This window comes from Dryobates pubescens, chromosome 30 (assembly GCF_014839835.1).
Source record: "Dryobates pubescens isolate bDryPub1 chromosome 30, bDryPub1.pri, whole genome shotgun sequence".
Lineage (NCBI taxonomy): Eukaryota > Metazoa > Chordata > Aves > Piciformes > Picidae > Dryobates > Dryobates pubescens.
Window position 1 is genome coordinate 1,612,146 of NC_071641.1, and position 24,084 is coordinate 1,636,229.

Genomic DNA, 24,084 nt, shown 5'->3' on the forward strand with positions numbered 1-24,084 from the left:
CTGGGGAATAGTAGAAGCTAGTTTTCAGGAAAAAGCTGAGCGTCTGCATCAGTTTCTGCTGGAACACATCCTAGTTTTCCAAGAAAAAATCTGCCACATTTTTGCTACCATGCTATGAAATGCAAAAGTAAAACCAAGATACTAAATAAGTGAACTAATTTCCCTTTATATCTTGGTAACATTTGTGTGTTTTTCTCAATCATCAGCCTATGCACACTGCAGCAGAGTGCAGAAGTGGAATGCTACTGACGAGGACACCATTCCGAGTGAAAAAGGGCATGTGGTCATGGAAATACTCTGAGTACTAGAGAAGGACCAGCGAAGCTCTGGCAAGTGTTTGTCATTTCCAAACTTGGACTTTTTACTGTGTTCTCAAACACATTATTAAAATTACTTTCTTCAAAATCCCCAAAATTTTGCTATCATTTCAACCCACACTCCAAAACCTACCCTACATACAGCACTGACTTTTCAAATGCCTTCTTAAGTTCTGTTTAGCAGTTTATCTTACAACTGTATGTCATAGAACCAAGCTGCCTCATTCCCTCCTTGCCTCATTCACTGCATGTCCAAGCACCAACTCACCTCTGTGTGCTGCGTCTCCAGAACACTCTCCTGACCTCATTCACTGCCATTTCATCCACACTGGCATCTCTTCCTTATTCTCTTTTTCCTCAGTTCTGTGATTTCGTGTACAGTCAAATCCTGGCTAGTAACTACAACTCAAAGATATCAATACTGCTGTGTAGGCAGCTCTAACAGTTCTGTGGGCCTTTTTCTTATGCTTCCCCTAATCCACCTCCCTTGTTCAAACAATTGCACAAAATTTCCTTCTTCCTAAGGCCTCAAATTTAATGAGGACTCTCTACTTACAAAGGGGGGGAAAGAGAGATTTTACTGGATTTATTGATTTACCTAAGCACTATGAATACCTGAAAACACTGGCATTTCCCTGTACCACTAAATACCTTACCCACTGAATTCTACCATTCATCTCTTTTCCTGCTGAGCACTAAGTCCTTCCATGAAAAAAATGAATCTATTATTTATTTAAAATGGAAAAGTCACAGAATCGGAGAAAGGTTTGGATTGGAAGGGACCTCCAAAGGTCATCTGGTCCAACCCCCCTGCAGTCAGCAGGGACATCCTCCACCAGATCAGGTTGCTCAGAGCTTTGTCAAGCCTCATCTTCAGTACCTCCAGGGATGGGGCCTCAACTATCTCTCTGGGCAACCTGCGCCAGTGTTCCACCACTGTCAGAGTGAAGAACTTGTTCCTAACATCCAATCTAAATCTCTTCTCTAATTTCAAACCATTACCCCTTGTCCTCTCACTACAGACCTTTGTAACCAGTTCCTCTCCACCCTTCTTGTAGGCCCCCTTCAGGTATTGGAAGGCTGCTATTAGGTCTCAGCAGAGTCTCCTCCTGGCTGAACAATGCCAACTCCCTCAGCCTGTCCTCATAGCAGAGGTGTTCCAGACTCCTGATCAAAAAATGTTCCTTATCTGTTTCTTAAAAAATTACTTATTTGTACTTATAAAAATTACTTCTTTAACATTTTTTATTAACCCCATATAAATTTCCATCTGTATTAACTGGGATAAATTTTATCCCAAATCATTAAGAAATAAAACAATTCTCTCTAGCTGGAAAGAGATTCTTAAAATAATGTGTTACACATACAACCAAAGCAAATCAAGTCACTGCTTACCACCTGCATGACAACCATACCCAGTCCTCACTCACAATTGTGAAAAATTAAGGTTTAGATTAAAGATAGTGGGGTGTGGTAAAGCATTTTTGGCAGTGAAGGAAGACTACAAGTGAGCACCAAACAGTGAGTCAGCTACACAGCAGCAACTCTATAAGCCACAGAAGTAGAATTATTTTAGGCCTTCCTGGTAAGGTTGCCTAAAAGTCAGCATATGATCACTTCCTAGCATAGCACAAGCCCTGGTAAATTTCTGGGACCCCAGAGTTAGCAAGCTATCTGCTTTGCACCCTCAGACCCCACAGAGCAGAATGGCACCCTATGCTAGTACAGAAGTGCTTACATACCACACCTCTCTCAAAGCAGGCAAAAGTAAATATGGCACTGAAGCCAGTGATAATGGGAGAATAAACATGCACACATAAGGCTTCCCTGCAAGGAAGCCACTTTCCTCATCACTGCCTGACAACAAGGATTCTACTGTAAAGCCTTCGTACGCCAAGGAAGCCTTTGCCCTGGGTTGTGTTAGCAAACCCTTCCCTGGCCATTTGAACGCCAGCTGCTGAGGGGTGGGCTGAAGGCCAAGGGAACTGCTTCCAAACAGAGGTGACCTTGCAAGCCTTCTCCCACCTTTTGCTCTCCCACTGATCGACCAAATGGAACCCTCAGTATTCTCTGAAAAAATACCAGAGAGAGAAAAAAGACCAGTGGAGTTTGGTACTGCTGGAACAGAGACTAGGGGGACTGTGGGTCTGGCAGCCAGTGACTGCCCTGCAAGACACTGGTTTCAAAAATGATGGAGGGGGCCACACTCTGGGCCCAAGGAACTGCCCAGTGCCAGTGGCAGGGAGCACCTGGTGGCTCCCCCTCAGTACAGCAGCAGTGGGGTGGGACACAGCAGGATGGACTTTGGGTGCTCTGCTTCACTGCCACCCACGACCTGTCAGCAAGGAGACAAACCCCTTGTGCTAACACAGCATCAGGACTACAGCCAAGAACAACTTTCATTCTGTACCAGCTATCCCAGGAAACAGTTCAACTTTCCCAAAAGGTAGTGTCAGCATTTGAATTAACAGCAATTTATCTCAATAAAATGGTACATTACTTCTATGCATTTTGATGCTTTTGAATGCACTGATGTAAAACACCAGATCCTTTAAATACAACCAGAGATAAAGACATGCAGGGAAGAAACCACGAGTAAACACACCACATCTCTAACTGTGTGTTTTCTGCTGTCAGTTAAAAGACCAAGTGTGATGGTCCAAATTAGTGCTCCATACAGTAGGAGATTAACCAGTTTAATCAACAATTCCCATTTATTTCTGATTACATTCTTCATAACATAGTATCCATACACATGCCTGATGAGATTTTAGAAGTTATGCCAGGAATAAAAAAGACTGATAATGCAGCTTCTTGTGCACTGGGAATGAGATCTGCAAATTGAGCTGTGGGTTTCTTTCATCTCAGTAATTATAAAAATAAATAAATCTTCCTTTACCTTCTGCCTATTTGAGCTCAGGTCTGTGGATACTTCAACAATATTCTTGAATTCATTTTTAACTTTAAGACATAGAAGTTGTATTTTTCCTAGATTATATAATCAGATTATCTGTAGAAAACATTAAAGATAAGTCAAGCAATAACTCTTTCCACAATCATTAGGGGATTTCTCCCTCCCTCCCTCTCTCTCTTTTTTGCCACTGCTGCATACAACTGGCAAAAGTATCATGCAGCTCCATGGCTGCAGTGGCTGAGAGTGACATCACACAAGTGGCCAGAGATGCCTTCCTGCAAACCACATGCTGAGAAAGAAGGACAGTTTCTAACTATGCTGTTAAACTTCACCTTTCTCACATCCAGCATCAGTCCTAGGCAGTCAGAGAGTTCAGAAGGAGTAAGGCCACCACTAATTCACAGCACCTACCACTACAGTCTAACAGGCAGCGTCAGAGACATAAACACAGATGTGATGGAAAGCATGAAATCAGTGGGGCTAAACGAAGATGAGAATGAGGCTCATTATCTCCTCAAATTCATACACAGGGAATTGCATGCCTGCACTGAGTCACTCCAACTCCTGCTCTAGGCTGTTCAGTAGCAAACTGTCACTAAAACTTATTAATGATGTGCTTTATATATACTGCATTTAACTGAGAGGCCACAACAAATGAAGAATGCGGCATGGGGTGAATTACATGGTTAATGGAATACAGGATGTGTGTCAGTAAAGAAGTGGCAAAGGTGGGTGGGAGCCTTAATGTTACATAGACCTACTTGAAGTTTGGTATATACATGAACCTAATTCCCCTCTTGATATTAGTATGGTTCTATCTCCTCTGTGTGTCTAGTGATACATACATTCTCTGATGAATAACCGATAAACAACTTTCTTTTACGTAAGCCATTACTGGAGAGCCAGCAAGTATTTCAGACATGCTGTTTGTCTTCTCTCCTTTTAGTCTTGTTCCCATCTGAATCATGTTTGGCTAGCATCCATATCTATCGTCTTGATTGGTGGTAGCTATAAAAAAATAAATATAACATATCTACACCCTTGCAGAGCCCCTGACAGGAACAGTGGGGGGGAGGGAAAGGCATTCTTTGACAGAGATCCTTATTTTTCGCTCTAAGTAAACACACATTTGCAGCCATTGGCAATATTGTAACACAGGATGGTTTCTCTATGGCTCTCCAAGTTGTAAAATATTTCACCACCCTGACAGAACATTTAATTACAGCTAAAAACTGGCCTTCTAAGCAGGCAACGTGTCATTTTTGTCTATTCAAGACTGTAGTTTAACCTGATGGCTACAAGTAATTCTCAAACCAAAACAAGAGGGTTTGGAAAGCAACCCCTGGAATAAAGTGAAAATGAGCAAGGGGTATTTCACAAACTTGGGAGGCACTGTAACAAAAAAGAGAGACGCTGAAAAACTGTCAAACCCACAGGAGAGAGTGCAGGTAGAAAGGAGAGATACCTGGAAGGAGGGGTGGTTGAGCAGCAGAGAATAGCTGTAACGCTTCTCAACATACTCTCTTTGCGGGGGAGGGGGAACAAACACAGCAGGACACCAAAACTATAACCTGAACCTGACCTCCCTCACACTGGCTGTATCACAGAAACACCGACACGAACTTTGGTCATTGCGTCACCCCCACAAAGCTGCCTCAAACCCTAGGCAAGCAACTACATCGTGATTTTTTTTTCCCCCCTTCACAAGCACAGAAGATGGAAGAGGTTAGCAAAGAATATGGCCTTACAGAGGGAAAATTATGTCCATTTAATTATCAGTTGGCTGGACCATTTGCTTTTCTTTTGGTGTGGGCTTTGGATTTTCTTAGTATTACTGCACTGAAAAATGGGGGTGTGATATAGCTTTTAACTAGAATCTTAAGTGCCAAGTAGGGGTTTTTTGTCTGGATCTCTTAGAAATGGAAATCAATAGACTAGTTAAAAACATTTTGGATCACAAGGTGACCAATTATGCAACACACAAACCTTATCACCAACGTAACTCAGCAGCAGGAATGCTAACGTAAAGATGTTCCTAAAAATCTTAAGAAATATCCTTGTACACAGAGCACATGATTAATGGTTTAGAGTGACAAGCAATAAAAGGGTCTAGTAACTCACCTAATACCCCTGAGCAAGTCAAGATCAGGCTGCGATCAGACCCTGAGATCCTGGATTTCTACGTTGACCTTTCTTACCCCTGCATGTTACTCCAAGGGCACAATGTCATAAACCATAGAATCAGTTGGCCTACCAATACTAAGAATTCCTATTTCAACAAGATGGCTTATTCTTGTGCTGCATAGAAAATGAATCAGTGTGTTAGAAAGTGAGTATTCCAGCAATCACATGCAAGCAAAGTGTAATTGTGGAGGCAGGAAGCAAATGGTTAGTGTCAGCCAATAGAGGTAGTTGATTATTATCAGTGATAACAGTAACTGTCAAAAATTCCAGTCCATTCCTCCATAATTAAATTGAGTCCCCACTTCAGAAAAGGACTAAATAGAAGAGCACACTGAATGTGAAGCTTTACAAATCTCTTGGGTCCTGACAAAATGCCAGCTGCAAGTCAAGACAGCAGCAGCGAGAACACTGGTGTTCTCAGCAATCCAGTCTGCTACAAAAAAGTCTCACAGGCCATTAAAGACTCTATTTCTCAACTTGAGATGTCTGCCTCTTCATCTCAAGCATCCTGTCTGGCAGACCTGATCTCCATCCCACAATCCCCACACTGGCACTGGAGACAAAAATTACTTAAAACATGCAGGTGTAACCACAAAAGACCTTAAGACTGCCAAGCTTTCTAGCATCAGGTGGAACTCAAAATACAGCAACTGAAATTAACATCCTTTTCCATGAAGAGTAAGCAAACACGCCAACATTTTTATGTATTCTCTGCACCAAACTTATGAGAGGGAGGGACCTAAGTTTGGGAAGAGAGCTTCAAGTCACTGAACTTTGTTTATAGTATTTTATGTTCTACTGGGTGATCACATGCCTGCAACATCTGTATTTCTGAGTCACGTACAGTATTTCTGATGCATGTATAGTATGCAAGAATACTGTAAAGCCACATTTAAATATGTCTTCTTACTTATTAATGTACATCTTGAGTCTGCCTTTAATCCAGAAAACACATCCTTTTACCTTAGTTTTAATTATAGTTTTTTAAACTTGGTGGGCTGCAGCCACTGGAGTCCCATTTGACTGTATCGTCGTTCAGCTGCTTTCAGAATCCTTATCAGCTGGACTTAGACTTACCATGGTACTTAGATGCTGAACATCCACTTAAATTTAATTGAAATACAGGTAGTGTGCGCCTGTATATTCTTGTGATCTGAGCCTAGCTTTAACAAATCCCAGCACAAATAGGTTATTCTCTGTCTTTAAACCTAGAGCCTTTTCAGGCGTGATTTGCTATGCAGTCATGCATATGAGAAAGAAGGCAATAGGATCGTTGAAATAAAACATTGTTTGTAACGCTGTGGCAGAATAAATGCTGTAGCCTTCCTGTGTAACAGCCTGAAACAACCACAGGCAGGCTCCACCAGGCTGGAACTGAGCCAAAAGATTATCCATCCTTTCTGTCACACGTGGAGTCTCCATGGATCAGCCTCTGGAACTCCATGTGCTTGTTTGATGCTCATCTGCGGTTAAAGATAAGGAATTCGGGTATAATCACACTCTGAAGTGACAATAAGGCAGCACACCGCGGAGAGCACAAGCCGCACAGCACGACCTCCATCCTAAACTCCAGGGGCAGAGGCGTTGTCAGAAAGCGGAAATCTGACATGATTGCCAAAGTGGCGTAACAAGGAAAGGGCGATCACAAATAACCCGTTCATGCAGTCCATTACACGTCCATGACACTGTACTTGCACTGCCGTGCTAAGTTTCACATAAACTACAAACGGAGTAAAAGTTCCTCTTCCACTTTCTCCTCACCCTCCTACAGCCACATGAGAGAAAACAGGCCTCACGGGAACTCTTATTACCGCGACATCCCCGGCAGGCAGGAGCCCCACACAGACCTTTCGCCAGAGACGGGCTGCCGCCGGGGACCAGAGCTGCACCAGATACTTCCCGGGGCGGCGACCCTCGCCTCCCGCGCCTCGCCCCTTGCGCCTCTAAGATGGCGGCCGCAGGCCATGCCACCGCACGCCTCTGGCGCCGGCCCGCCGCGCCACACCTGGCACATCGCCCCACGGGGCGCAGCCCCCGCCGACCACTGACCTCCGCTAGGCCTGATGGGGCCTGTAGTCCTCCTCCCTCCACCACCGCCCCCAGCACCGGGCCTCCTGCCGCCCCCGGCTCCGCGCTCCCGTAGGATCCTGAGAAGTAAGCGGAGGTTGCAGGGCAGCCCAGAGTCGCAGCGGGGCACAGAACGGCAGTGCTGGCAACAGACAAGACTACGAGCCCCGTGGTGCACGGCGGCGCCAGCGCACATGCGCGGCGGAGGCACGGAGAGGCGGCGGAAGCGTCGCCGGAACCGCCTGCAGTGGCCGGGCGCGGCGAGGCCGGGCTAGGTTGTGCGCCGCCATGCCCCGGGACAACATGGCCTCCCTGATCCAGCGGGTGGCGCGGCAGGCGCGCATCACCTTCCGCAGCCCGGCGGGGCCGGCCTTCGGGGAGAACCTGCACCGGCTACAGCAGCTGCTGGACGAGGTGCGCGCCGAGGACTTGCACTTAGCGCCGCGGGGCCCGTCGGCGGCAGCGGCGGCGGGGGGGGGGATCCCGTGGGGTGGCGTGGTGCCGCCCGTCAGCTACATGCACATCTGCGAGACGGAGAGCTTCAGCATGGGCGTGTTCCTGCTGCGGAGCGGTGCCTGCATCCCGCTGCACGACCACCCAGGCATGAACGGCATGCTGAAGGTACTCTACGGCACGCTGCGCATCGCCTGCATGGACACGCTGCCCCCCGGGGCCGCCACCGCCGCTCCACCGCCCGCCGCCGCCGGCGGGCCCTGCCTCCGCGCCCTGTACCGTTCTCGCCAGCACTACACGCCGGCCTCCCCGCCCTGCCTGCTGTCGCCCCACACGGACAACCTCCACCAGATCGACGCTGTGGACGGGCCCGCCGCCTTCCTCGACATCCTGGCACCGCCCTACGACCCCCAGCACGGCCGGGACTGCCACTACTACCGTCTGCTAGAGGGGCCGCCGGCGGCGGGTGCCGAACCGCCCGCGCTGCCGCGGGAGGTGTGGCTGATGGAGACGCCGCAGGCCGCTGACTTCTGTTGCGGGGGTGAGCCCTACCCCGGGCCCCGCGTCTGCCTCTGAGGCGGCGGCGGCCCGGGCCTGGGCCTCGCGGCGGCCTCTCAAACAATTGGCTCTCATCCAGCCCCCGCGCCCGGCTTGAGGGGAGCCAGCCGCTCACCGACCCCTGCCCGGCCTCTTCCCCGGCCCCGCGCCGCCTTACGGACCGGCCTGTCGTAGCGGCCCGGCCACACCACGCCTGCCCTCAGCCTGGTGTCCTGTGCCCGACCGGCGGGACCGCGGGTGCTAGCCGGGACTCCTCGGGATCGCTGCGAGTCAAAGACTTTCCACAGGCCTGCTCTTTGCGTCGGGTTGCAATAAAGCGCCACTGTGTGCTTGTATCCTATGGGCTGACGTGGAGGAGCAGAACGGTTAAGTTTCTGCTCGCTGAGTGAGTGAAAAGTAATCCAGTGCCCTGGATTACTAGGGCCGCGCGTCAGTGAAGGGGTCTCGGGCTGCAGCAGGGAGTGTCAGTGCAGTCAGAATTGTCGCGGGGCACCCCGGCTCCCCCCGGAAAGGACCCACCACCCCAGCCAGCCGAGTGTGTGCACCCCCAGCTTTTGGGACTCCAGAGCAAGTCTCCACAAGAGCTGTATCCTGCTAGCTAAAAAACCCGAAACCCAGGACATGCTCCTCCAGTAAACACCAGTGATCTCCAGGCATGAAGTCAAAGGGATTCCCGCTACAAAGGGACACCACCAGGTTCAGAATTACTTTTTAAGTTACGTAAAGCATTGCATATGAGATCTCGCTACTGCAACTGAGAATTACAGAGTACATCTATGCATATCTCCTTCAGCTAGGAGAAGGAGACTAGTCAGCTGCTAATGAACCTCACTTGGAAACTAACGCAGCAGTGGCAGACAGTAGTAGAAACTGTGGGCATCTCTGGAAAACAATGAGCTATCCACTCTTGTGTTGTGGAAACTGTTCTAGAAATGTGACTTACTTGCATACCCCATGTATACAGTGGCACACATGTTCGTGGTACAGCTAAGATTTGACCTGATGTCTTCTCTTTAAAGTGTAGACTGTGTTTTTATATGGACCAGGTGAACGCTTTCTATGGACAAATGAAACATTCTGGGCTTTTGAAGCCTTGCAGTTTCCCTCCTATTTATAAACACTATTTTTTCATAAAGCTTTTAAATAAACATAGTGTAGAAGAGACAATAATTTTTGCCTTGCTGTGATGGAAGCAGTCTGGAGATGCAGTTTGTCCATGGCAGGGGATGCCATCTTTCTAACAAGGGAGGAATTAGTTCTGTAGGTGAATTACTCTGTTGTTACCACAGGGACTGGTCTTGTGCCTGTTCATCCTAATGCACACTTTGTACCACAAGCCCGGGCTGTGGCAATCCCAGTCTCTTGGTCACTGTGTGGGAATTTGAATAAGAAAACACAACTTACTTACCAGCTTCTACAACTTACCAACTTCCTAAGTGATGTACCAACCTGCTCCAGAACCACAACCAGCTTTAATTTTTCCTTTGTGTATCTAGAGAGCAGACTTGTTTTTCCTGCACAGTGACTTGTATGTGTGAATTTTTAAATGATTCTGATACGACATTGCTTTTTTGTTTGTTTGGTGGGGGGGGGTTTTGTCCTACAAAAGAATGAATGTAACATACATTCAGGATTATGCATGCACAGGTTAATTCTAATGCAAGGAAAAAAATTGGTGAAAATTATTTCAGGTGATTTCCATTTATTCTTACAGCACTTTAAAGTGTGTGGTAGTTCTGCAGCTGTCTTACCTGTACTTCCTGGAATTCCCCTGCAGCTTAGCGTTAGTTAATGTGCAACGATACTCTATTGAATGTAGTCATTAACCATAACGCAATGCCTCCCTGCGTTAGAGCCTGCTTCTGACTCCTCCAACACTAATGAAGACCATCATCATCCTTTTTTCAGAAGTTCACAAAGAAGATAGTGTGGTGCATGCAAACAGCTGTACTGGAAAAACAAACAGCAACAGAGAGCATTTTTTATCTCATCTGCTCTATCTTCCCTTTAGGGCTTTCTGTTTGGTTTTAAATTCTTTTTCTCCGTATGTAAAACTTAGGATGCTCTAACGCATCCCTTCATACAGGACAGCATGGTCCTTCACACTGCAGTGAGCAACAGCTATGGCAAAACCTTTTTTCCCCCCTCTTTTTTACATGAAGGTGTTAGCATCAAAGTACTAAAGCCAGGAGAAAAACATCAAAGAAAACCTGAGATGCATTAATGAAAAACCTCTTTGTGTAACTTCTTGCTTACTCAGTAATTGAAACTTACTGTATATGTTCTGGATATGTGTAAGCAGAAGGTTTAAGTCTATAACACTGTTAATTCTCTCTACAGTTCCATTATTGTTTTCACAACAGCAAAAGTTACTGTTACTGCTGAGTTACAGAATAAATAGAGGATATCTCACCACTGAGCAATTACTGCTTTGCTTTGTAACGCTTCTGAACCAAGTATGGCACACTGCACGAGTTTCTTTTCCCTAACAGTGTGAGCAGTGCGTCTGGCCTTTTCTTGAGAGGTGCTGCTCAGCACTGGGAGTTTAACCTAAATCTCCCACCAGAGCCCTACAAGACAAATCTGGGTGCAGGCAGTATGGCTACATTTGAAGCTGGCTGTTACTGTGAGGCAAAGGCACGGGCTTTACATCGTTGATGCTGTTACACGGTGTACGGTTGTCTTACAGCTATATGCTAGTCCGTGCAGTTGTCACAATTCAGCTTACTTACAATTTGTGTTGTTTATCTCATCTTGCTTTTGACTGAGGTTTTGCTCTTGTAGCACGGCTGGAGACAGTAGTTTGGAGAATAAAGTGGGAGCCTTGGATTGTGTGCCTGAGTAACAATTCCAAATTTTGCTTGTGATGCTCTCACTGTGACTGGGCTCTGGTACTCCAAGGCTGTGGCAGTATCTCCAGGAGCCCAGCGGACTGGGAGCCCTGGATCCTTCTCCACCTCCCCATGCTGCAGTGTAGTAATGCTGACCAAGGAGGCCACAGCTCGTGTGGGGGTGTGCTTCCCTGTGTCATCCCTCCAGCAGCGTGCCAGGGCCTCTTTTGGGGGCCAGAAGCACATAACGGGATCTGGTGGTGAAACCACAACATGCCAAGAGATGCAGTAGGGAAGGCAAAGTCGTACTTGTGCTGCAGCGTGGTCAGTGTAGCAGCTCTGGAGATGGTGTCATGCTGTGGCTTCTCCATCCCACACACACTGATCTGTGCCTGGCTTTAGAAGGCTGCTTCACATCCGATAAATAAATGGGCACATTGCTTCACCCACCACTGACCTCCTTTCCCAAGCAAAGAGCAGCTGCCCCAGCAGCCAGCGCCAGTTTCAGGAGATGAAGAGCAGTTTCAGGCAGAACAGGCAGGTCCCACTAGGACTTTGTGCAGAAGGCCTCTGCACCAAGGCAAGCAGAGGCTGGAGACAGCCAGGCTATGGCTTTGCCCCTGTTCCCAGTAGCGCTGGGACGTGGCTTTAGCGGCAAGGTCCATCCTGCCCAGCTCACCTGTGTGGTGTGCACCATACTGGGGATCCCCGCGGCAGCATAGCACGCCCGCCGGGTCGGACCGGCCCTGCAGCGATGGCAGGACCCGAGGAAAACATCTTTAAAAACAATAATCAAAGTGAGTTTTGTTTTGTTTAAAAACCAAAACAAAACAAAACCAACACCAACCTACCAAAAAACCCAAACACAATGTTGCGGCCAGATAGGTTTGGCAGAAAAAGCGCGGTTGTGCCGCGGGGGCGAGTGATGCTGCCACCCCCAGGCCCCGCGGAGCCCCCGGGAGTGGGCGCGGAGCCGCCTGCGCAGCCCCAAAATGGGTTCCGCAGGCGGTGGCTGTCGGTGCTCACTCTTCCACAGCCCACTCGGGGAGGCTGGCTGGGGCGGATCATAACCGCGGAACAAAACAGAAAGTGAGTCAAAAAATCCCACCCCGCTCCCCGGTTAATATTATCCCGTCTCTCGTCTCCGAGGGAAATCCCCGTGGCTGAGAGATGTCTACACGCCGGGGCCGCTGCCTTTCTGTGCCGAGGCTGTGCGCTGTGACCCGCAGCCCCCTGCCACCGGGGTCCGGCGCGGCCTAGGGACGGGCGGGAGGCAAGCAACCCCCTCCCCTGGGCCGGACAACCTACGGAAATAAAGGTGTCAATTTAGCATAATTAAGAGATTTATTTGTCATCCTTTATAAACGTTGTAAGCACCTACCCTACTGTCGAAAAGTTTATTTACAGAGCGGCCAGAAAGAAACCCTCTTTCCTTCCAGCTCCCGTTTAGTGGTTGTGCATTATTCGTATTATCTGCTGTGCTCCGGGTCCCGACCGACAACGGGCATCGGTTTAGCCACAGTATTTACATCCCGTCCCAAGTCCGACTACAAACGTTAACACTTTTAAGTCACCAAAACCAAAACCCCCAAACCAGTGTGTACAAAAATATAGTATCTTAAAAAAAAAACCAAACCAAAACAATAAAAAACAAACCCTCCCAATATTAATAGGCAGAAATGTACAGCCAGACTAAAACCAGGGAGGGAAAACTTTCCGGTCTCGGTGTCACCGCTGTCGTCGGAGCGGATCGGTAAGGCACCCCCCACATGCAGACAGGGGACCGGGCTCTACACCACACAAGGCACCAAGGACACCTCACTCACCACGACGGCACTGCATGCATCCATCCTCCCGCCGCAGCCCCTATGTACACTCGCCGGCCTGTCCCGGCCCGGCCCGCCTTGGCCCGACGCGGGGGAGCCTCACGGCGCCGCCAGCTGTTCTCCGCGCCCCGCCGGGCTCCGCACCGCTCCGGGCCCCGCCGCACCGCCTTCGGCGGCGGCTCAGCGCTGAGTCCTGCGCGCCCCACGCCTTCAGGGCGTCCGCGTCCGCGCCGCGCACGGGGCCAGGGCGGCCGCACCGCTCCCGCCGCCGGGCTGCGAGCACCCGGCGGCGGCTCCTTTGCGCTCCTTCTGCCGCAGGTGGATCTTGGTGTGCCGCTTCCTCTCGTCGGAGCGGGCGAACTTCCTGCCGCAGAAGTCGCAAGCGAAGGGCTTCTCGCCGGTGTGCGTGCGGATGTGGGTGGTGAGGTGGTCGCTGCGGCTGAAGTTCCGCATGCAGATGCGGCACTGGAAGGGCTTGTGGCCCGTGTGGATGCGGATGTGCCGGGTGAGCTCGTCGGAGCGGGAGAAGCGGCGGTCGCAGCCCTCGGCGGGACAAGGGTAGGGCCGCTCGTGGACCGGCGTCTTGCTGGGCCGGTTGGGGTACTTGCGGGGCCGCAGGATGGGCCGCAGCGGCAGGTGGTGCGGGCTGTAGGCGCCGGCGGGCAACCGGGCGCCCGCGCTCTCGCCCCCGCCACCGCCGGGAGCGCTGCCGGGGGCGGTGCCCGCCGGGGGGGCCCCCATGGTGAAGTTGCGGATGGTGGAGAGCGGTGTGAGGGGCGGCGGGACGCGGAGTGAGTCGAGGGTACAAGAGAAGGGCTTGCGGTCGGGGCCGGCGTGCAGTTCCCGCTGGCACTGGGGCGGGAAGAAGCCGCCGTACTCGGGTATCATGGTGAAGAGCCCGCCGTCGGCTGCCGCCGCCTTCGGGGAGGGGTAGGAAGGCGGCGGGGGAAAAGGCAGAGCTCCGCCGCCGGCGGCGGGCAGGAAAGCCGACGAAGGGTCCTGCGAGTACAGATCGCCGCAACCAGAGTAGGGCGGTGGCGGCGGCGAGTAGAGGTGCTCCAGGTCAGCCGGTTGGCCCTGCGCCATGGTGCAGCCGAGGGCTCCGGCTAGCGGGTTGGGGGAGGCGGCGGAGGCGGCGGTGACCGAGGAGGAGGCGGCGGAGGAGGCAGCAGAGGCGGCGGAGGAGGCGGCGGAGGAGGGCGTGCTGACCCCCTGCAGGATCCCCGCGCTCACGATGTTGATGATGCCCTCGGGGTAGCAGCCGGCACCGGGGTACTGCGGGTCGATGGAAAATTTGCCCATGTAGGTGAAGGTCTGGTTACGGGAGGCCGGAGCGTTGGGCGCGAAGCCACCGCCGTAGGGCAGGTCCAGAGCTCGCTTGTCGCCCATGTCCACGTTGATCATGCCGTCTGGGGGAGCAAGGAGCCGGTCAGCCCTCCGCGCCGCCACCCACTAGGCACTGGTCCCGGCCGCCGCCCGCGCCAGCCCGGTCCGACGCGGAACTGCTGCGCGCACATGTTGCGCTCCAGCTGCGGGGGCTCCACGCCGGCCCCAACTTTTTCGCCGAGCGCGGAAGCAGGGCTTCCACGATGTACGCCGGGGATCCTGGCCAGGCAGCGGGGGAACGCCGGGGGACCACGACCCCCATCCCAGCCCGCCCCTCCACCGCCCCGGTATCCCGCCGCCCTCCGCGGGCGGCCCGCCCCGCACCTGCGCGGGCTCCACTTACCCCCTGACATACCGCTCATCTGGTCAAACGGTCCTGCCAGGTCGGCATTGGGGAAGATCGCGACCGAAGTTGGCAGCGCGGCGGCGATGTCATCCGCGGGGTAAATGCCCTCGGGGAGCTGGTGCACGAACCCGCCGAGGGTCACGGGGATCTTGTCCACTGCCTTGGCAGTCATCATGGGAGCGGCGGGGCGGCCGGGGGAGCGGCGCTCCTGGCCGGCGGTGTGCACTCGGGGCGGGGAGGGGAGAGCAGAAGAGAGCAGAGCGAGGAGGGGGCGCTTCCCCCTGCCTCCCACTACCGGCGCGGGGGGACGGCGGGTAGCCGGCGCGGCGGGCGGGGAGGCATGTGCGGGCGGGCGGCCGCCCCGTCGCGGCGGTGAGGTGCCCGCGGTGCCCCGGGAGAGCTGCGCTCCCGCCGCAGCTCGCGCTGGAGGACAAATCTGGCGGTAAGTATTTATGGGGGCCCCCTGAATGCCCGGGACGTCACTGCCCATATAAGGACTGAGGAACGGGGCCTGGCGGTCACGTGGGCGCCCGCATGCGGGACCCACAGCTCCGCGCCCGCCCCGACCCCCTCCCCCTTTCCCTCTGCGCTCTCCCTTCGCGCCCCGCGGGGGTGGCCCCGGCCCCGCTCAGCCCCCGCCGCGCCGGCAGCGCCCCGCCGCCGCCCAGCCGCGCCGCCCAGGGGGGTATTCCGGTGGCGGGGCCCTTGTCCTAAAAAGGCGAGGATCCGGCCCCGCCTCGCCTGCCCTTTTTAGGGCTCGTTCCGGAAAATTTACAAAAGCTCGGAAAAGCAGAGGTCCCGGGGCCGCCCCTCCGGACCTCGCTCACTTTCTCAGCAGCCCGTAACCGCAGAGCGGCGGCGGGTCAGAAAACAGTCGCGTTTACGGAACCCGGCTTCTCCTTTCTTAAAATAAATAAGTAAACATAAGAGGGTTGTGGTGGTGGTTGTTTTTTTGGTTGTGTTTTGTGGGGTGGTTTTTTTGTTTGTTTTGTTTTGGTGTGTGTGTTTCTGAATTACGGGCGGAAAGAGCAGAGCGAGTGCTCGCTGCTTTTTTTGGGAAAGTGTCTCATGTATAATATACCGCCGCGAAAAGGGAACCGGCTGCTCCGCTGTCGCTGGGTTGTTATTGTACCGATGGGCGCAACCAGGCATGGGACAGGGCCGGATGAGCGGTGGGGGGCGCACCACCCCCCCTGTGGCCCCGATCGTCCCGACCCAGTCCCGACACTCCCACGCTGCCCGGACCATCTTCTTGCTTCCTTGTCCCTATAATCTCCCCCATAATGAGGGTATCAAACCAGAGTATTTAAATTCTATCTTGCCTTTTTTTTCCCCCTTCTTCTTCTCCAAAGCACTAAAAATAACCTCCCTTGTGCCTCCCCTCCCAGGAGAAGCCAATCTTTCATATGCTGTTCCCAAGCTCAGAGCTCGCAGCCCCTACATCTTCTTGCTGATGAGGGTGTCAGATGTAATTATTTTTGAAAGCTGTATCCCATGCTACATTCATGTCACTAATCTCATTACTTAGGAATATTTCATCTCATGGCTGCTTGTGTCTGCCTTTAGGAGAGCAGCTCTCACATATGATCGGTAATGTGCATGGCCTCTTTGCTGTGGTCTGTGGGAAAAAATGTTCCCATTGACATCCCAAGCAGCAGCAAGACATGGCTGCATATGAGAGACTACAAAAGCACATTCCTGTTCCAAATGAGCAAGTCAAAACACATAGGAAGGCTGGAAACTCCTCACTTTCATTTTTATCTGCAGATACCAATATTTATAGGTTTTAGCATGTTACAGCATGTGCCCCACAAGGATGGTGTGTTCCAGTGTCCCTCTGGCACGTGCACTTGGTTCCCAAACGCTGTCACAGGGCACCAGTCTCCCAGGCCCTTTTTTATCCGCACAATACCTCACAGCCCAGTGGAGAAAGGTGCTCTTAGTTCCTCTGGTCAGTGTCACTGCCTTTGCTGATGCTCCAGGTTCACTACTTGTCCAGTCACCACAGAACCCAGGAGAGACAGGAGCATACCTGAAAAAGTAAAAGACTTAGGGGAATTTGTCATTCCTTGCTAAGGCACAGCAGGCATAAAACTAGATGTTTTCCTTAATGGATGATCAGGGAAGCATGCACAGTAATTAGTAAATATATAATCGTAGATTTTGTTACCAGTCCTTTCTAGCACTTAATGTACAGCCAGTACAGTTTGGCGTGTGAGATTTGGTTGAAAGAAAGCCTGTGTTCAATTTCAGTGGGATTCTGGATATTTCCATTTAAAGAACCCATCTCAATTTAAAAGTTAAATTATGACAGAGAGACAGGGAGAGAGACAGGTTCTAGGAAATTTGACTGAAAAGTAGGAGCAATTGTGTTGTACCTTTCCATTACAGCTGAGCTATAGTTGGTCTAATCACTACTATGAAAGAACTAAATATTGGGATCTGCTGTGCAGTGGGGCAAGTTACTTCACAGGAATTTAAGAAACAGGTAACTCTCAGTATCCTGCTTACTGCAGAATGTCATAGGCCTATCAGATACTTTACACCACGTTCCTGCATTATTCCACATGTCCACTGATTAATCATAATGCACATACAAGAAGGAAGATCCAAGTTTTCATATCTCACCTTAACCTTCCTACATCTCAGTTTTACCTTTGAACTAGCTTGGAAAATTTAATGTTCTTCCACTACAGAGAAGGATTCTGTGAAAGAGTGACACAAGTAAAATTTAACGCACCACTGGCTAATTTCACCTAAGGAATACTACTATTAGTTGACTTTTTTGGGTTAATTTTAAAAGCCTTCTCAAGAATGGGCCAAATTGTGCCTGATTTGCTGCCTTGATAGGGACAATCAGGTCACTCATCCCCTCTCAATGGGAGCTTTGTTTGAATGGCAGTGGGATCTGGTGCTGGGTAAGATGGAAGTGCTTGGTCTTCAGGAAGACGCTGACAGATGAAACTCAAATGTTTCTGCTCCCTTTTCAGATACTTTTGCTGTAGTGCTCTGCATGTGCTTTGTGCCTTTGATCCGTGTGTGGCTGATTATACCATATTCTGAGGGTTAGAGCGTCCAACTCATACTGACGTCAATGAGCCTTACAAGCAAGAAATCCTAGTGATTCCTGTGGTTCCCATAAGCCACGTGGTTTCATAAGACGGACAGATTGCTAGTGTAAATTGCCAAAGCCCCACTTGCTCCAAGAGAGGAGCTGTGTCTTGTACGTGCGTGACATGTCTCTGACTGGATGTAGCACTGATTGAGGAGGGTTCAGAGCTGAGGGGCAGAACTCTTACTTCCAATTTCTTTGAAAGCAGCCCTTTTGGGGATTTATTTTATCTGCTCTCTTAACAAGGTTCTTGGTGACATTGCACTGGGTATATTTTCCTGTAGTCATTCTCTACAAATACATGAAATAGTAGCTGTAGAAATCAAATCGTCTTGCCTCCACACCTGAGCTTGAGAGGGGCTGAGGAGGAAAAGTCAGCTTGTCATCTGTGGAGCTGGCAGCCCTATTTAACCAGCCTAGCATCACACATTTGAGTCATCTCTCCGGGGGTTTACTCTGCTTTTATAGCAAAACTCCATCGACCTCATGTGCTAACAGCAGCTAGTAAGCCTGCTTGGGAAACACAACCTGCCGCTTCCACTCTGAGCCTCGCTGCTTTCAGGAATGCTAAGGTGGCCCCAGCTCAGCAGGTGCCCTCAGGAGTAGGCAGTCAACTGAGGGCAGGGACGTCTTTGTGGTTAGGGAGGTGAGTGACCTTGCCTTCTGAAAACGAGGGACATTTCTTCTAAGTCTGGACTAGGTTCAGGCTAGGCTTGGTAGATTTTTCTCATGTTTTATGTAAAAGTGAATTTTTTCTCCCAAGCCAGATTTCAAATTTTTGTAGTTTTGCCCCATTTCACTGAGGGTAGAGAGGTTTGTCATGTCCACACAGGAAGCAGTGCAAACCAGCCAATTGGTTGGTAAACCAACCAATACTTTGTGGTTTTTTTCAAGGGTGTCTGTTGGATGCCCAGAGTACAGGCAAAAGACACTTTATGTTGTATCTACCCCACCTCCCCCTAACAGGCCTGGTAAAGGCTCTCTGCCCATACTTGCTGGTCACTGAAACCTGTCACCCAGCCAGGGAGATCTGCTGTAAACATGAACTTGCAGAAAACAGCTGTCTGACTGCTGGCATGCTGGGGGAAGGGGATGGTTAAAGAGTAGAGGAGAAGGCATCCCAGTCTGCCCTGAATTACAGTACCTTGAAACCACACACTGTGGTTTTCAGCCAAGGCTGCTTGTTGTCTTAGGATGAATGCCTGTAAATTTGAAATAAGTAAATTACTTTATTGTGAGGATTTGGCTCAGGATTGCTGTAACAGCATCCTGAAGGGTTACTTAAACGTCAATAACATTTTCTAACCTGGGCTGTAGGACTTCAACAACCTGTACAGAAGCAGTAAGTTACTAGTTTAAGCTTGTGTAGCTCTCAACAAGTATGTGTGACAGAAAACTTCCAGTAAAATAAAAGCAACAACAAACTCCTTTGCCCCAGACCCATTCCCGTTATGAGATGCGCAGGTGGTTTTACCTGGATCTTTCCGTATTCCAGCATCTGCATTAAATCCGTAGTCCTACCCGTGCTTTCGTCTTTCCCGTGGCACCTGAGGGGAGGACGCTCCCCGGCAGCTGGCGAAGGGGAGCGGGAAGGCTGTGCGAGCTCCACTGCCCTCTCCTGGGCGAAGGCACTCCCGGGAGCCGGCAAGGACGGAGCGCTGAGCAAAGGGCGGTGCGCGGGACCGAGTGCCGCTAATGTTTCACCATACAACTGCACCCCTAAAGCTTCACAACACAAACGTGCCACCTACAGAGAGACCAAAGCACAGCCCTGTTGAGTCAGATACCCGCCGGGGTGTCATGGCTGCCCCACAGGCCGTGACACCTGCAGCTCCAAAGGTGTCAGAGAGCACAAACCCCAGAGAGGTGCTGGGACCAAGCTGCAGAGGGGGCACCTCTGCTGGCAGGATAAAATACCAGCTTTGAATGATGCTTAATGGGGGAACAACAACAACAAAAGATAGTTATTTCTCTAACAGGGAATATAACTTGGATACACATATCAGTTGTGAGATAAGGCTCAAAATAATTACTTGGTTTCAGCAAAATGATAGTCTGACTACTAAGCGCTACTTTCCAGCCCTTTCTTCCAAACCTACTTTCATTTACTGTTGTATTTCCTGCTCTAACATGTCTCTTGTACTTTGTGTAAATGCCACCTTGTCTCATAGCTGCACTGGGCCTTTGGTCCAGAGAGAGACTAATTGAGTACATCCCTTAATAATGCAAATGGCCTTTGTCATTTACAGACTGAAAAAAAAAAGAAAAAGTATATCAAGTGTCACATTTTCAGCTCTCCTGTTGGTTCCATTACCTTATGTTTGAGTACTTAGAAGGTTTGTCAGAAGGCTTTCAGGACATGCTCAGAAAACAGCACCTGTGGAACTGGGTATGGCTTTTTATTCTTGGCTGAGAAGTCAAGTCATGTATGAGAGCTCTTTTCAGCAGACCAGGAGGGAAAGCAAAATTCTGTCACCATTTCCCAAGGAGTTTTCTGAAAAGAGAAGCAGAAGACCTCTGGGGGTGTTTCTCAGAAATTTCCCATCCCTCCAGGGGCACTGGAGCCATTCACAGGATTTCTAGATTGCCAAGGACTCATTTGTGTTTGCCCTGTCTATGTGCCATTTCTCAGAACCTGTTTCCATGCTTCATGTCTTATTTCTCTGTGCTTTGGTCTTAAACCAGTCTGCCTTGAGCCTTGAAAACCCTCAGCTCTTTGCTCTGGGTAAGGCAGTTTGAATGTGGTTATGGTTTTTCCTTAGTTTTTCTCATCATATATTTTCTGCTCCTGAGGGCACATCTACTTGCTCCAGTCTCACCAGAAGACCATCTTGGCTGTGAACTCTTGAGGGAGAAGAGCATTCAGGTTCATTTTCAGCAAAGTTTCCCACCGGCTGGCTTTCTGTCAGGAACTACCAGCAAAGTTTCTTGTAGTAGAGGGTTGGGATTTTTTTTTAATCCCACAAGAGAAATGGCTTTTTAGGGCCAGATCTTCAAGTGGTATAAATTAGCATAAGTTTTCTGATACTATAACCCCTACAATCTGAGCGAAAGTCAAAACTGGTCATGATTTTATTCAAGGTTTGATCACTTTTCAAGGCTAAAAACTCAAATTTTTCCTGAGGGTGGATGTGGTAATTTTTGTTCTATATTTGAGCTGCTTCCACCTGTTTTGCAGTTTGTGTCTGTCTTTGATTTGTTTTCTATGCTGTGATATATTGTCCTTGTTCTTTCACCTCCCCTTTCATTCATCTCTCTCTCTACTCTGTATTGTCCAACCTTTCAGCTCTTCTCTCTTCCCCTCCTGCTTTTCCTCTTCCTTGGTAGTTCCTTTTCCTTCCCCCTTATCTCAGCAATTGCTGCCAACAACTATATTTGGAGTAGAGTGGGAACAAGCTATTCTTGTGACTTTACTTTGAAATAACTGAGAGGAGCAGATGATTTTCTTTGAACAAATAGAAGATACATTGAGGAGAAGGCAGGCTAGTAAAGTCAAAATGACATCGTTAGGGAATACCTGCCCATCAGGTTCATCTTGCCCAGCTCTCAGGATAACTTAACCATCTATTAGTTCTTGTTTGCTCTGTTTTAGCTTTAAATCTTCCTTTTGTGCAAAATTCCTCTCTCCAGGTTAGTAACAAGGCCTACTCTTAAGTCCAGTCACTCACACATCAAGGAAAATGACAGCCACGTAAAATCGCAGAGCTAGCTGAAACAGGATGTATACTTGTTTAACACTTGAACTGCATGCTGTTTCATCTTCTGGTGTAGTCATAGAAGAGTGTTATTGAGTCCCACTTGTATGGGCTAGCACAGAAATACACTGGGAGGGACAGTTTCCTATTGAGCAACAAGATTTCTCCATGGCCTCTCATATTAACTCCTCATTGCCACCTGTTTCTCATCACCCCTGCCACTGGAACTGCTGTAAGCAGTTGTAAGCCAGCAAGAAAGAGAGCTACACAAACAGAACAGCACAGAACGTATTTCTCTGTGTCCTTCATGTTTCTGTTTTTATACAATTAGCTCCTACACTGGCAAACCAATCAAGAAATGTGGCCAAATGAGAAAATCAGCATCACTGCTAGCATTTTGTGCCTGTGCCAGAAGACGACCCAAGTCTATTTGTCTGCTCCCAAGTGAAGCCAGTTCTATTAAAACACACTATTTCACACACTGTTTGTGTGTGAAACTGCTTCATGCAGATACATGAAATTGCAAGCAGAAAGAGGCAGGGACAAGATCTTTCCTTACAACTTAAAAGATTAAAAGCAGGGATGGCTGAATGTTAGACAAGAAGCTGGAAGGAAATGAATCTTCTGTCATTGATGACTTCCTGGGATTTTATAAGGCGGCTAACAAAAATGGTCATGCTGATAGAGGGCTTCCACTGTTGTCTCTGCAATAATCAGTTGTATGCTCTGTTTGCAAACACATCAATGCCAGTATCTTAGGAGGGTAAGCCTGATAGAGCTCTAATGTGTTTCTATGAGACCATGTAATAGAAAACCAGATCCTTTTCTATGTCCACACTACTACTACTTCAGATCTTGAATGTGCCATATCAAATAGGAGCTTAGCAAAGGGGAAAAGGAGTAATCCAGGCTAAGAAGTGACATCTACTTTTAGAACTAACACTAATCCCCAACAGAGTCTGTGAAGTGTCTCTTTGGACTATTGGCCCTTAAATCTGAGCACAAGGGAATTTGGGCATGCTGCAGAAAACAATATAGTAACATTTCATACTGAATTAAATGCAAGTGCAACATCCAAGTGTATTTCATCAATATTAGATGAGTTTTTGCAATTTTGTGTTGCCACAGAAAGTGAATGAATTTTATTTATATGCTCCCAACCCCTAGTCAACAGACAAATGAACTTTGACATATTTGGAGAACACTGCTAAACCTATGGTCAACTCAAAGAGGATTTTACCCTCCTCTGTCACCTCTTAATCCCATCCCAATCTCACCATGCTGACAATTTGTTGCTTTCCTCCCAACCTCCCCAAGTCCACATGCTTAGTCCAGCTGAATAACACATCTGTAAACAGCATCTGAAAAATAATCTCTAGATTTAATGCTTGCAAGGCACTGCATGGGGCACAGACCTGGGCCAGTGTGCTGAAGAGAGAGCTAGCTCACAGCTGTCTGTCTACAAACAAATCTGCACTCACTGGCCCAGTTACCAGAAACTGCTTACCAGGCTGTCAGTAGTGCTGATGTGCCTTTGCTTTTTGTCATGGAGCAGATGCAGACGTGACTAAGGCTTGGCTGCAGGTAAGCCATAAATAAACCCCACTGAGATTCACGAAGTAGCCTCCTTGGTCTGGACCAGCTGAAAAGATAAGCATTTTGTGAGCCCTCTACCCCCACTCAGAATGAAAGGAATTTTCATACCCAGGGTTCTTGCCCGCAGTACTGACATGCTGGATTCAGCCCTCTTCAAAATAAATGCAGATGACTCCTTCTTCCACCTTACAACCACATTTCTGAGTCTGTATGGGGACTGCCTGTGTTCTTCTGATGTAGACTTTGAGCTTTATCAAGAAGTGAGCCAGCTGGACTAGCTCCCACAGCAGAGGTCAGGGTACCTGCCTGGCGAAGAGCTGAGATCCAGTAGAGGAAGGTGCAGCTGGTGTCACAGTTTCTGCACTCTAGCTTTGAACAGGTCACAAGGAGCTGACAGGCTGTGCATCTGGAGAGGGGTTAACAAGAAAACATTTTTAAAGTGCTATCTTACAAGTATCCATTTGCATATACAACCACAACCTGCAAGTACTTTCCAGGCCTGCAAGGAGAGACAATCACAGTTGCCCACACCCACAAAAGACACGGGAAGAAAAGGCATGGAGAAAACCAGCACCCAACAGATGCCTCTTTTCACTTTCACCCATAAGAAATATCAAAGAACAGGAAGTACTCACTCTGTGATGTACATTGGACCTTCCTTAAAGCTAGGCTGAACAATCATCATATCATAAAGCCTGTCCTGACATTCAGGACAGTGCTTGTGCTGGAGCACATTAAAACTGCCAGGTCTATGGCATGCCAGGAGAGGCTGACCAGGGCTGCCATGGACTTTGCAGGC

The 24,084-nt window shown here is 49.5% G+C and overlaps 2 protein-coding genes across 2 annotated transcripts; one reads left to right on the forward strand and one right to left on the reverse strand.

The window, feature by feature from the left end:
- Positions 1-7,715: 7,715 nt before the first annotated feature.
- On the forward strand, positions 7,716-11,217 carry ADO (2-aminoethanethiol dioxygenase). Its single transcript, XM_054174757.1, has one exon. It carries the CDS (start codon positions 7,771-7,773, stop codon positions 8,509-8,511), a length of 741 nt encoding a protein of 246 aa, XP_054030732.1. The 5' UTR covers positions 7,716-7,770; the 3' UTR covers positions 8,512-11,217.
- Positions 11,218-13,229: 2,012 nt separating this feature from the next.
- EGR2 (early growth response 2) lies at positions 13,230-15,443 on the reverse strand. Its single transcript, XM_054174684.1, has 2 exons — positions 14,880-15,443; positions 13,230-14,559 (listed from the first exon to the last, which is right to left on the reverse strand). Exons 1-2 carry the CDS (start codon positions 15,370-15,372, stop codon positions 13,361-13,363), a joined length of 1,692 nt encoding a protein of 563 aa, XP_054030659.1. The 5' UTR covers positions 15,373-15,443; the 3' UTR covers positions 13,230-13,360.
- Positions 15,444-24,084: the final 8,641 nt, after the last annotated feature.